This window comes from Dama dama, chromosome 12 (assembly GCF_033118175.1).
Source record: "Dama dama isolate Ldn47 chromosome 12, ASM3311817v1, whole genome shotgun sequence".
NCBI classification, from domain to species: Eukaryota; Metazoa; Chordata; class Mammalia; order Artiodactyla; family Cervidae; genus Dama; species Dama dama.
The window spans coordinates 87,109,795-87,124,712 of record NC_083692.1 but is presented as its reverse complement, the minus strand read 5'-3'; the positions used below and the strand labels follow the sequence as shown (position 1 = coordinate 87,124,712).

Genomic DNA, 14,918 nt, shown 5'->3' with positions numbered 1-14,918 from the left:
TCTGCTATCAATATTTATTGCCTTAATATGGATTAGTTCATCATCATATTAGTTAGCTAGTCATTTTAGTAGGACCCTAAGAAATGTGAGTCAGTTTGGGCTAAAAGGAGCAGGTTTGGAGAGCTCTAGGGAGTCATATTGCAAAGGGCATATGTCAGACTACAGATATCCATGACTCTACCAAAAAAAAAAAAAAACCCCAAAATCCTAGCTGTTCAGTAAGTGGCCATAAAGAAAGGGGGAAAACCCCAGAAAGGGGAAGTGAAATGGCTCCAGGAGGAAAACTCTGCTTCTGAATTTGCCTTGGTCTGAGTCTATGGCTGTGCATTCTTCCAGAAGACAGTTAGGGCCCTAATATCTGAAGAACCATAATATTAGTCACTACAAAATTACCCACTGGAGAACTAGAAATTAGCCACTCTAAGTTTGCTCTGGCAGGTGTTCTCACATTTAACTGCTATCTTTTTTTACAATAAAGAAACTAAAAGACAAATGGTTGTTAACATTTCCTAACCTCTGTTTCATTCCATCTCTTAACCATTCCTCTGAGCCAGTCACAAGCGATTTGGGGCACATACTTCTGGGGAAACTAAAAAACTGTACAAAATGAGGGCGTTTGTGAGGGACAGTATTTAGGGGTCATGCTGCTTCTCTCAGCTGCCTGATCCTGATGCTCTGCACCTCATAGCTGCTGAGACCCCAAGTCAAGTCTTTCAACAAATCATACTTTTCAGAGACGAACTGGCAATTATTAAATTGCCCCCAGATTGTTTCAGTCTTGCTAGATAGAGTGTTCATGGGCAATACATGGGCTCATGAAGGAAGTTTCTTTTAAAGAGGGCAGTCTAGAAAAGGCACAGGCTATCTTAATAGGATTAGAAGAGAGAGGCTTCCCCTGACCTGATGTGTCCCTTCAGTTATCATTAACCTCCACTGAAATTTGAAGGTAACAGAGTAGATTGCTTAACTCTGCTTCCGTGTAGAATACTAGGCCGATAGACATAATACAAGTGAAATGCATTTTTAAGTGATACAATTTCATACATGTATATTACATTAAACAGTCCTCAAAACCTTAGAATGTATGTGCAGTATTTCAACAAAGGAAACTATAAGCAAGGTGAAAAGACAGCCCTCAGAATGGGAGAAAATAATAGCAAACGAAGCAACAGACAAAGGATTAATCTCAAAAATATACAAGCAACTCCTGCAGCTCAATTCCAGAAAAATAAATGACCCAGTCAAAAAATGGGCCAAAGAACTAAACAGACATTTCTCCAAAGAAGACATACAGATGGCTGACAAACACATGAAAAGATGCTCAACATCACTCATTATCAGAGAAATGCAAATCAAAACCACAATGAGGTACCATTACACGCCAGTCAGGATGGCTGCTATCCAAAAGTCTACAAGCAATAAATGCTGGAGAGGGTGTGGAGAAAAGGGAACCCTCCTACACTGTTGGTGGGAATGCAAACTAGTACAGCCACTATGGAGAACAGTGTGGAGATTCCTTTAAAAACTGGAAGTAGAACTGCCATATGACCCAGCAATCCCACTCCTGGGCATACACACCGAGGAAACTAGGTCTGAAAGAGACACGTGCACCCCAATGTTCATCACAGCACTGTTTATAATTGCCAGGACATGGAAGCAACCTAGATGCCCATCAGCAGATGAATGGATAAGGAAGCTATGGTACATATACACCATGGAGTATTACTCAGCCATTAAAAAGAACTCATTTGAATCAGTTCTAATGAGATGGATGAAACTGGAGCCCATTATACAGAGTGAAGTAAGCCAGAAAGATAAAGATCAATACAGTATACTAATGCATATATATGGAATTTTAAAAGATGGTAATGATAACCCTATATGCAAAACAGAAAAAGAGACACAGATGTACAGAACAGACTTTGAGACTCTGTGGGAGAAGGCGAGGCTGGGATGTTCTGAGAGAATAGCTTTGAAACAAGTATACTATCAAGGGTAAAACAGATCACCAGCCCAGGTGGGATGCATGAGACAAGTGCTCAGGGCTGGTGCACTGGGAAGACCCAGAGGGATGGGATGGGGAGGAAGGCGGGAGGGGGGATCAGGATGGGGAACACATGTAAATCCATGGCTGATTCATGTCAATCTATGGCAAAAACCACTACAATATTGTAAAGTAATTAGCCTCCAACTAATAAAAATAAATGAAAAAAAAATAAAAAGAATATATGTGCAGTATTTATATTGAGTCTTGCTTTTGTCCCCATTGATGAGAACTCAGGCAGTCTTTGCTATAAAATATTTTAGAACTTTATATGTTAATTGTGGTTAAAGATGCAGGAATCTTTAATGCAGTAAAACCTCACTCTAGTGCTGATATTCAGAAGTAGGATAAAAACCTCTCCTCAAAGATAAACTGGATTTAAAGGGTGTCATTTCACCTATGGTGTGTGCAAATTGTATCACCATAAACTAAGTCATAACTGAGGTCTGCACTACTTATTTGGAAACCATATGTCTGAAGTCAACAAGAATTGAAGCACTCCACTGAGATTTTTCCAGATAATGCCTATCCTACCTAATCTATCTGAACATGTAAGCATTTTGAATTTGCAGATGGTAATGAATCAGTAACACTGACTTTTTACCAATGTGCATCATAAACTTAAAGCTGGTGAAAGAAAGCTGTGATTATTTTAATTTAGGTTAATAAATTTTCCTAGCTATCAGTTGGATTTTAGCAGTAGACATTTTTCTGTTTCTGCCCTACACCAGTATAAAATGTATGGCAATTTAAAAATATATTATATGTTTTGAATAGATAGACTCAAATAGAAAATGATAAATGTTTGGCAATAGCATAAAGTCATTTGCTTTATGATTAAGTAATTTATTTTATTTTTTAAGTCCAGCTTGAGCACAGTGAGTATTTCCTGTTTTGATCCATAAAGTAACCAGGCAACTTCTCTTTCTGGCATGTGTTCCATATGAAATATTGACAGCTTTGGTTAAATAATCAAAAATGGCAATGCTATTTTAAAGCACTGTTCAATTTTCACTTAAAGATAGCACATAATTCTTTCCAGTGGTATAGTCTTTACAATACTATTGATCCTTTTCATTACTGTAGGGAATCCATCAACAGACACCCATTTATAGGATTCTCAGAAGCAACAAATAATAGGATTTGGAAGAAGCAGATAATAATTCTGTTAGTAGCTGAAACTTCCAAATATACAATATATCCAAGCATACAATGAAAAAGACTGTGCCAGAATATCTTTCCTTATACTGGCAAAAGAATCTTATTGGATATTAACAGGCCAATTTATTTCTCCTTCTGCAACATATGACCATAATGTAATCTATCTTCTCAACACAACGTTAGAGAGAGAAGGGATGTAACTTTGAAAGACACATTTTTAAAAACCTTCCTAGGCTATGCTCATAGCCATATGGTGTGTAGACCAGAGTACTTGTCATTTAAACACCCAAATTATCCCTAGACACGACTTGATAATTAGGGAGCTAAGACAATTTCATTTTCACCCTAATTGAATACCCTATGGTTGCATGGGGCTTCCAGGGATCCCAAGTATATCTGTTTTAGTATCACTTCACCACTGCTGTACACTGTAGCATCCCCAGGAAGATTTGCTGGAAAGGCACAACTCAAGAGAACAGATTGTGCCTTTTATCAAAATAATTTTAATCTTCCAGTTCCAGATTTCAACAGATTTTTTCCCAGAATTATAAGTTGTCTCACACTCTGTAGTTTAAAAAAATCCATTTGGTGAACAAAACTCATCAAAATAGAAGAGAACAGTGTTGCAGAAGCCTCCTTAAGCACAGACCATGGCCAAGAATAGCATGGGGCAGGCTCAGGAGAGGGAGCACTTAATATTGTTTCTTTCTATATAGATTAGAGAGTCTGATGAAGAAGATCAAACAAAAAGTCACTCTGTGGTCTAATGAGTTATTTTTCACCAAGGCTCTACTAGAACAGCATTACTTATAATCAAGCAATCTTGCTATAGACTTTTTCCGATTCAGACTTATCCAAATGGCTTATTGACTGTAAAGGAAGCTGCTTCTCTTGCTCCTGACCTCCTTCTCCACGTCACCCTTCTCCCACACCTCTCTGTAGCTTGAGCTGGGTTGCACCGTGGAGAAGAGATGGGCTTAGGTATTGGACCCAGAGCAGCCTGGGTGGAGTCTCTGTTCTGCTACTCCACGTTGTGTGATCGTGGGCAAGTTATTTAAATTACCTGAGTCTCAGTTATTTATACATAGAATATAACTAATAATGGTGCCTTTTCATAGGTTTTTGTGAGTGTTCAATGAGAAGATTTGTGTAAAGAGCTATGGCAAAGACCTAGATCCTACTGAGAGTTCAGTGACGTTAAATATTATAGTTATTATTAGTATTGCGATATTCGCGCTTGCATGTCTACCCCTGAAACATTCATGTGACTGAGCCCAGTTCTTGAGAAAAGTTTCAAATAAGATGTAGGAGAGGTGTGTATTCCAATAAAGTTGCTTTCACAAGTGTTTTACCTCCCTTATCTGTCTTGTTCATGTAATACATATAACACATTTGGTCAGTTGACTGGCCAAACAAATGTATTTCATGTATACTAATGAGAAAAAAATTAAATATTTTATAGATTGTAACATGTAAAAGCTCAGCAAAGCTCCAAACAGCTTAAGTTTTCAAGACTATAACTCTAATTTAAAGTCTTGAAACTATAAAAGAATCATCTGAAGAATCAATAAGTAAACACATTATTCTCTGAAAAAGGAAGAGAACAATATTAAGATTCAATTACAGATATTCAGATTTTCTCTTTTGCCTTCAAAAATTAGCAAGTGATAATTTCATAATTTCTCATAAATAAGATTATACTTTTAAACATGTCTTTGGTCCCATTGGTTGGTGGTTTCTTTATACCATATTCATGTATGGGGTTAATCAAAGAGTTCATTTGCATTTTTGCATAACAGCTTATGGAAAACCCTGAATGAACTTTTTGGCCAACCCAACATACACACACACAAACATACACATATAACTTAAAACTTCTAATCTGTGTTAATAACTAGAAGATAACCGAATGAACAGACTGTTTGAAATAAAGACATATGAGAAGTACTACAGCTAAGTTAATGCAATAAGAAGGAATCCAGGAAATTAAATGTTGCCGTATCTTTGGCCCCACAGATAATAGAACAGGTGAGTCAGCTGGTCACCGATCACCTGGAAATCCAACGCTGGCTCTTTAAAACAGACTATGAGTTTGGAGGAAATGGGACTGCGTTTTGTGACATTCCCTCCCACCTAAAGTGCTACAAGTGGATCCTAAAGGAGAGTCAGAGATACAGTCGCAAAGACTGGAGAAAGAAATGGGCACAAGTGAGTATTCAATGGTAACATAAACTCAAAGTGTCTGCGAACAGATAGGAGAGAAAGCAAAAGGCTTAGCTAGGAGATAGGGCACTTTCTTGTAGACTCAGCAGAGTTACCTCCCAGCAGTTGAGACCTTAGGCAATTTTTTACTCTCCTGGGCCTTAGCTTTTATGTACAAAGTGAATGAGGTTGATCAGGTTATCTTAAATGTTCCTTCTTGGGTCCCTAAAAATCCTCAAATTGATTATGCTAATAATTAGGAAGTAGTGTTTTTATGATATTCAAATAACATTTCAAATCTAGTCATTTGCTCTAAGCATACAATTCTAGATCATATGCTTCTACCAACTGTTGTTATTAAGCTAGTTGTATTTTATTGTGAGAGGGAAATTCTATTAGTGAATGCTTGTCACCTGGAAGCTAATGTTTAATAGCATTCTGTCAGCAGTCATACGTTTTTGAAGACAATTCAAGGAAATTTATGTAACTGCTGGTCCCTGTGAGATGTTGAGAAAATAATACACTCCAGCAAGAAAATCTCCAGGCAAGAACTGAATAATAGGTAAAAACTCTTAATGTAAAAAAAAAAACTCTTAATGTATGAGTGATATAGATGGATTTTTCCATGTATATTGGTAGGAGGATGAATTGTATAACTTCTTAGTCTGTTTCAAAGTTGCTTAATAATTAGTTTTATATGGCTTCATATATGAATTAAACCCACCGTTCTGAAAACGGCACCATTTTGCATTCAGAGACCTCGACTTGCTAACTTCACTTAATCCCAAATCTCTGTTTTTCACTCCTGATGAAAGCATAACTGATGAGGAAAATTCAGACACAAATTTTCCATGAACTGATTCCTTCCCCGCCAGCTTCTGTAGTGGTGGCTGTGCAGTGATTTGCACCTGCTTTGAGCATCCCACTACAGAAGTAGATGAATCAAGACACAAGTGATAGAAGGGGAGGGGCGCACAGAGAGAATCACATTATTCTTGTGAAAATGGAATGATGAATAAATCTAGAGAACAGTCAGAAGAGAGAGTTCCCTTTGATAAATGTTAGTTCTCCTCATGATCTATTCTGGGCTTTTCTTCCTCCTCCATCAGCGGATGGACTTAATGCAGTACCTGTCATGGCCAGCTTTTTACATATTATTTAAAGGATACCAAAGTGAATTACTCTCCTAAGAAAAAAAATAAAACAAGGAAAGGAAAATGTATTTAATTTTGAGGCCCATAGAGGTTGCTCTTGTGTTCTCCTTGGACTGGATTTTATTTCATCTTGTATTTAAAAAGTTTCTTAAGCAAAACTGTTGAGATTAAACCATGAAAAGTATGACTTTTTTTAATCTAAAAAATTGAAATGTTTGTGTGCTTGTGTGCTAAGTTGCTTCAGTCATGTCTGGCTCTTAGCGACCCCATGGACTGTAGCCCCCCAAGCTCCTCTGTCCATGGGATTCTCCAGGCAAGAATACTGGAGTAGGTTGCCATGCCCTCCTCCAGAGGATCTTCCTGACCCAGGGATCAAACCCAAGTCTCTTTCCTCTCCTGCACTGGGAGGCAGGTTCTTTACCACTAGCACTACCTGGGAAGCCCTAGTGTTAATGTACCAAGTATTTGCTTGCCTCAGTATTTAAAATCAATAATTTTTATAGAATTCTCCTGATACTAGACTGTGATAAATTTGAAATGTTTGATTTTAAGTTTTAAAAATATCTGACATATTGACATATAGCTGAATTGCATTTAGAAAGCTGAATATATATTAATTTCAAATATTTTAAACTATACCATTTTAAATTACCACCAGTTACATTTGGCATTATTGTTAATGTTGTCAAATGTGACACTTGTGAATAATTAATGATCTGTCTAAATTTTTTTAACTTAACAAGGGAAAATAATTATTATGAAATCTTTTTACATTCTGAGACCTGTGCTTGACCATGGTGTTGTTAAAAGCCAAAGTAAAAAATAAAGTACTTCTGAAGAGCTTTTTTTTGGTAGGAGACTATTGACATTCTTTTGCCTTCAAAGTGAAATTGTATTCAGAGTGGCAGTGAACTGCAATCTCCACTGAGTGTAGCTATTGAGAATTTAGGATTAGAATTATGCTTTGTTCCAGAAGACCATCATAATGGTGCACATTTAGACATCAAAGCATTACTTTATGAGCACAGGCATGTTTTAATGTCCTATTACAGTTTGTAGACCTGTTCCTTTTGATAATGAAGATGTTGTGTCATCAAGCCTAGCCTGGCACATGCAAAACATATGCTGACAGGTTATTAAAAATTTCAGCTTCTTGATGAAAGACTATCCTGCAGGCTAAGAGTCCAGAGAAAGACTCCATTCTGGGAGAATTATTAGAAATGAGAATATGACTGTAAGCACTAAATTATGTTAATACTTACAAATAGCATCATTTGCATAGCAGTTTATGACACGATACCATGATTTTTCTCATTGGTATGTTGTAGGCAACAGATTAAAAACAGTGCTGTTTATAGGGGTTTGAACTATTTTGAGATTCTCTTGCATCTTATGCAGATATTGGTTTTAGGTGTAGTCATGATTCAGTGTGGACTCAAGGATCTATAAGGATCATCTTTTTTTCTACCTATCTAATTGATAGCAGAGTTATTTGGTTGCAGCTGAGACTTGAAACAAAGTCATGAAATCAACAAATGATAAAACACTGAAGTCATATTTTAAAAATCTGTGTTGACATGTAAGTGATTTTAGGAAAAGCAGAATGTTACATAATAGACACAATAAAAACAACACAACTCTCATTTTTTTTTCATGGTGTCTTGGTACCAACCTTACTCTCTTCATCCTGAAAGTGAAAGTGTTAGTCACTAAGTCGTGTCCGACTCTGCAATCCCACAGACTGCAGCCCACCAGGCTCCTGTGTCCATGGGATTCTCCAGGCAAGAATACTGCAGTAGGTTGCCATTTCCTTCTCCAGAGGATCTTCCCGACCCAGGGATCAAACTGGGTCTCCTGCATTGCAGGCAGATTGTTTACCGTCTGTGCCTATCCTGCCAGCTAACAAAATCTACTTCCCCCAACAGGTTCCAGTAAACTCACTTAAATACTCAATGCTTATTAAGTTTCAGTGAATCTACACATGTGTGCATGCTCCAAAGTTGCCACTCCAGAGACAAGAGAATTTATTTTCATTTAGTAGGAATAAAGGCTTAAGCAAAGACACACCTGTAGGGGAAAAATCCTTCCTGGGCACTCTCACCTAAGACAGTGCAGGGAGACCCAGGTAGACATTTGTTGTGGTACTAGTCCTTCTTGTGCCGTTTCCTTTCTGTTTATGTAGGGAAACGTCTCTCTGTCACTCCTGGAAAACTGGCTTGTTAGTAGTGACACCTGGTGACACTGCTTTAGAAAAGTAGTTGCCAGAATGCTGGCCTAGACATGAGATTTAGCATTTTGTAGACCCCCACGAATGGGCTTCCCTGGTAATTCAGCTGGGAAAGAATCCACCTGCAATGCAGGAGACCCTGGTTCGATCCCTGGGTCAGGAAGATCCCCTGGAGAAGGGATAGGCTACCCACTCCAGCATTCTTGGGTTTTTCTGGTGGCTCAGACAGTAAAGAAACCACTCGCAATGCAGGAGACCTGGGTTTGATCCCTGGGTTGGGAAGATCCTCTGGAAGAGGGCATGGCAACCCACTCCAGTATTCTTGCCTGGAGGATCCCCATAGACCGAGGAGCCTGGCAGGCTACAGTCCTTGAGGTTGCAAAAAGTCAGACACAACTAGCGACTAAGCACACAGACCCATGAATGGGCTTCCCAGGTGGAACTAGTGATAAAGAACCCACCTCCACAGTGCAGGATAGGCGAGAGACATGGGTTTGATCCCTGGTTCAGGAAAATCCCCTAGAGGAGGGCATGGCAACCCACTCTAGTATTCTTGCCTGGGAAATCCCATGGACAGAGGAGCCTGGAGGGCTACAGTCCATGGGGTTGCAAAGAGTTGGACACAACTGAAGCTACTTAGCACACATGCACACAGACCCATGAATACACTATACACATGCACACAGACTCATGCATGAATACACAAGGAAATGTTTTGACATTTCCTTGTACCCTTGCATATTTGAATCTGCAGATGTGGAACCCACATACCAAGGGTGAGCAATGCCATTTTATATATGGGACTTGAGGATTCTTGGATTTTGTTATCCATGGGAGTCCTACCATCAATCCCCCTTGATGGCAAGGGACAACTGGGTGCCAGGCATTTCCGCACTTTACTTGAATTAACTCATTCCATCTCAGAAAACCTCTGAAGTTTTTACTCATTTACTCCCACACCACTTTGATAAGGAAGGTATTGTTATTCTGTTTACAGATGGAGAAATAGATTCCTTGGAAGTGAAGTGACTTGCCCAAGTTCACATAGTTAGTCAATGATCTGCATCTAGCTTGGAACCCACATCCACTCCTCCTGGTCCCCTGCCCTGGCCACACTGAGTTGAATCCATTTAGAAAAGACCCGCTATTTGAAAGCCCTGGAGTAGGGTTCTCCCTCTGGTCCCTGCCTTTGTGGCCTGCTGCCCTTGTGGCAGATTGTCTGCTTTCTACAGAGACTTGTGGGAAACACAAAGGTCCCATAGCTATTGCGCTCGAATGTCTTCCCTTTCCTTCCTGACAGGGCAGCTGCTGTCCTGTTGCCAGTTGGCTGGGAGGTAAGAGAGCCATTAGTACACACGCCTCAGAGTAAGGAAGAAGCCCTGTTGGAGAGCCTCTAGGGTTCAGCTTTGCAACCCAACTCCCTCACCTACCTACTTATGTGAGTGGGTGAGGATAGTGAGTTTGAAATGTCACCCTTTGATCATTCATGGGGGTGACAAATTTTCAATGCCATTCTCAACTTAATACACTCACAAGATCATTTTAGTGAACCTGTAAATTCTCAGAAAACTTAAACAGCCTTTCTTCACAATCAGACATGGTATTAAAAATATCGTGAGTATTCAAAGCCCTGCTTTTTGTTGTTTTTTTTTTCTTTTTGACCATGAAAATATTATTTTATTCCAAGAAAATATTCTCAACAGAGAACACTATCTTAAACAAAGAATTTACGTTAAGAAATCAACATGTATCAATGTATGACAAAACCCACTGAAATGTTGTGAAGTAATTAGCCTCCAACTAATAAAAATAAAATAAAATAAAATAAAAAGAAATCAACATGTGCACAGAAAGTAAAAATTACTGAAAAATTAAAGATTTCTTTTGAACAGTTCACATGTTCAAAAAGCCCTGCTTTTGGATAACCAACCAAATATTTTTATTTTTTTATATATATTTCTTTATATCTCCTGTTCCAGATTGATGTGGTAAATTTACTTTTAAGCAGAATAAAGTTTGGAATAGACCAGTCTGAATAGTTGAACATTCGGGATAAGTAGGAGGTGGTCTGGCTTCATGGGTTCCATGGACTAGGCAAATGGAGGTTATTGGGGCAGGGGGAAACCCTGGGCAAATCACTTCAGCTGTCCAAGTCTCTATCTCTTCAAGTGTAAAGAGAAATAATGTTAGTACCTGTCTCCTGGAGGAGGTAGTAAGAATTAAATGAGATGACCCTTGTGAATTGGCTGCCAATGTATCAATATTTAGCACATAAGACCTCAAAAAATGCTATGTGTTATTAATATTACCACAAAATTGCATTATAATTAAATTGTAGGTGGTATTGAGCAAGTGCATACAACTTAATCTTTTTCTGGTGATTCAGAAGGTCCTATAGCACCTTTTAGGCTTCGAGAATATTGTTTTATGCATCAGTTATCATATAGGATTGTAACTGTTGAAGATACAAGATTGTTGACCAAAGCGTGCCTACCCAATGGTTTACCCAGATAATGCCTTTAAAAGAATAAGCCTTGATAGCAGCCTGGTTTCTTATAATTTGAAAATAGAAAATACTTCCAGTTATTTTAACATACTACATGTTGACTAAAGAGGCATTGACCTGATAAACTAGACATTTTTCTGACCACAAGATTGAGACCCAGTTGCTTCATTTTTCGGTTCCAGTTGGTGTCTTTTCTAATTAGTGTAGCAGCACGTCACCGCAATCATTGGAAAGTCTTAATCATTTACATATTTTTCCTTATCTCTGAAAATGACTTAGAATGTTTTCTTCCAGTTCAGTGGTTATTTTCATGAAGCTGCCAGGGTTGGGTTGGAGGTGCTTCTCAGTGCCTGAGGAAGATGACAGGAGAAGGAAAATTGCCTCCCCAAGTTAAATGAAAGCTGGGTCCCCCTTCCGAGGACCTATAATAATCAGCTATACAAGCTGTTGGTTTGTGTGTCCTATTGATTTAATATGCTTCTAATCAGTACATAAAGCTATGGGCCTGCAGTGTTAATTTTTCATATGCTTACAAAGTACCCTTTGATTTTCTGTCACACGTTAATTACAGCATTTTGCCATTAAATAGGAAGCTTTGTGTAAACTAATTACAAGGTAATCATTGTCTACTGCAAGCGTGCTGTTTGTACCTTTTATTTTATTCTAAAAATGCACAGATCTCACAGTCTGGAAACACTCTACCTTCCAGCCATTAGCTCTCACTAATTCATAGCATTATTGTGGTGAGAGTGTAGGAGTTGTAATTGTTGTGGTATCAGAGCTGTTAATTACCGGAGTAAACAGTTGAAATGGTGCCAAGGTCTATTGTACAAGGCAGAGAAAAGGAGGTTTAAATGTTACTCCCACCATCTGGGGACTAGGGGAGAGGCAAATGCTTGAGAACAGCAGTGAGGCGCTATCGCCGCCTCAGCTCCAGGGTTGGCGGCCATATGGATCCGGAATATTTTGAATCAATTGAATTTAACTGCCAGTTTTTCGCAATAACAGCGTGGAAGGAAAGAATAAAGCAAAAGATGAGAGGAACAAGAATTGGTTAGTGTTTTCACACACAGGAAGTCCCCGTTGGAGTTCTTTTGGAAATATCTGCTTTGCTGAAAGCCACAGAGCAGGCACGGATATTTGGAACAGATTCAGAGTGGGTTTTACTCCCCTCTGCCCGCCACTGCGCCATTTGCTTCTGGCCGTCTGTCCTCCGTGCCCCTCGGCGGGAGAGGGATGGCCTTGAGAAGACCCGGACTCTTGTGTAATTGTGCCAGAGCAAACAAATCCTCATTTTTGGATTCACTGCTTTATTACTCTGGTATCTTCATAAACATGGTTTGTAGGAAAAAAAAAATAATAAATTTATAATGCTGTCATATCCACCCCAACTATATATCTCTGTACCTGTGGAAATATCAAGGAAGGTACAGAATCTGATTAAGGAAAGCAGATTCTTTGCCCATTCCTTTGGCATAAAATTAAAATATAAATTCTCCTGTAAGCCTCTCACTTCATTCGATAAATTCACCCCTTTCCCCCACTACTTGAATGAAAAATCAAGTCCAAAGGGCACGTGTGTTTTCTTTCGTTTTTAATTTTCAGCTAAAGAGCTTTTTCAGCAGATGCCGTTTTCTCAGTCAGTGGTATTTCTCTAATTGGAAAGAAACCTATTAGCCATAAGTGTGGTGGCCACTTCGACTTATAGCTGATTTTTAAACTGTGTGGTTTCTGTTTTAAAATATTGCATTAGCTTTAAAACAGTCATATATTTTTACTTGGCGTCACTATTATTTAATATAATTGCCTTTAAACCCATTTTCCAACATTAAAAATACCTTTTAAAAATCTGCCACTTGCTGCTGTAACTACTTTTTAATATCATTCCCCAAACATGAACGTATTCTTCTTTTTTTAAACCACCCTGGATTATTTATTTTTAACTGTTCCTTTAGCAGATGTTGAAGTAATCCAGGGTATAGTGTAAACAACTCCTTTAAAGAGAGAGATCACAGACCATCACATTTTACCATGAGCCAAGAGCTGTGTCTGTCAGGCTTTTACGGGCAGCTTTAGCCCACAGGAAAAAATTTTCCTGCTTTTGTTTATGTGCAAAGTTCAATTAAGAATTTCAAGAAATGCTTAATCTTTATCTATTGAAACCCCCAGCATGCAGCGCGACAGGGTGAGCCTAGAAAGAAAATCAGGGCCCCCTGTGGAGAGGGGGAAAAAGAAACAGCCGTTGAAGAGCTGGAAAGCTGAAAGGGAATGAACCTCTCCAGTGTTTCTGGTCGGGGCAAAGCAGTTGTGCTGAGTTTTGGAATGGGGAAGCAACATATGTGCCTCAGTTGGACAAAACGCTTCTCGAGTCAGATCAACTGCTAGGCCTGCGTGTTGGTGCAAGGTGGAGGCCTGGATAATGAGGGACAGACTCCTCGAGAAGCAGCGAGTGGATAATGCTACATAAGTATGGAATTATATACCGCACTTTCACCATTCTGTTTAATGAGAGCCGCCACCGCAGCGAATCACTTGCCACACAGCCGAAATGGGCCATTAGCTATCAAGGGAAAATTGTCTTTGCCGCTTTCAGCAGATGGAGCAAATATTTTACAAAGCAATTTTACATACCAAAAACATTTGTGTGCCTTGGTAATGTTGGCTGTTTTACATTATGTTACCTTCTACAGCAGCATAATTTTCCATCTCATCGAAGGCAAAGTTGGCATTTTTGATTTTTAAACTCTCAATTAACAATTAAACATGGAGTATTAAGGCAGTCCTTAAACTTTAAGTAGGTGTGGGAAGTAGTTTATGACTTGCTGAAGACATTTTCCTTTTTTCTTCATCTTCTCAGCATATTTTTAGACTCTAAAGAGGGACGATTGCTAATGATCTTAATGGAAAGGGATGAGTGGAAACTTCACTACTGATTGCCGAATGACAGTAACCAATGCCTGGAATGATTGGAGCATTTGTTGGCTTACGTGTCCAGCATGGATTGTGGGTACATGGTTTGGTCCACCCATTCATATAAGCTTAAAATGTTTACTATTCAATAACAGGAAACCCCACTCAAAGTGACTTTAACAATAAAGAGAATTTTTTAAGGTTAAAAATAAAAAATAAAGAGAATTTATTATCTCAGCTAAATGAAAATCCAGAGATTGTCTCTGACATCAGAGAAGGCTTAATCCAGGCTTCCCTGATGACTCAGATGGTAAAGAATCATGAGAGAAGGCTTAATCCAGTGGCACAGTATCAACAAGGACCCAGTTACTTTCCATCCCTCCCCCATACTGTGCATAATATCTGCTCCATCCTAACACTGGTGGTCCCCAGGGTTGCTGGGGGCTGCCAGTGGCTCCTGAAGCTTGTCCTTGGTCAAGGTAATAGGAAGAGAGAAAATCTCACTAGGCAGCATTCTCAGAAAAGCATAAAAGCTTCTTCTCAGAAGGCCCCAGCAAGTGCTTCCTAACACTTGATTGGCCTGACTGGGTCATGTGCCCCTCCTGAACCAATCACTTGGCCAAAATATGGCTTTGCTAACCAGGGGCCCCTCCTTGGAGCTGAGCGTGAGGTTACTCTCAATTCTTCCATAGCTAAGAATGGGGTAGGGACAGT

The 14,918-nt window shown here is 39.1% G+C and overlaps 1 protein-coding gene across 1 annotated transcript in view; it reads left to right on the top strand.

Moving 5' to 3' along the window:
- Positions 1-14,918, top strand: part of IQCH (IQ motif containing H) — a 228,544-nt gene that overhangs the window by 142,931 nt on the left and 70,695 nt on the right. Inside the window, exon 15 of the mRNA XM_061158509.1 lies at positions 5,222-5,413. Within this exon, the coding sequence (XP_061014492.1) occupies positions 5,222-5,413 (192 nt within the window). The remainder of the gene's footprint in view (positions 1-5,221; positions 5,414-14,918) is intronic.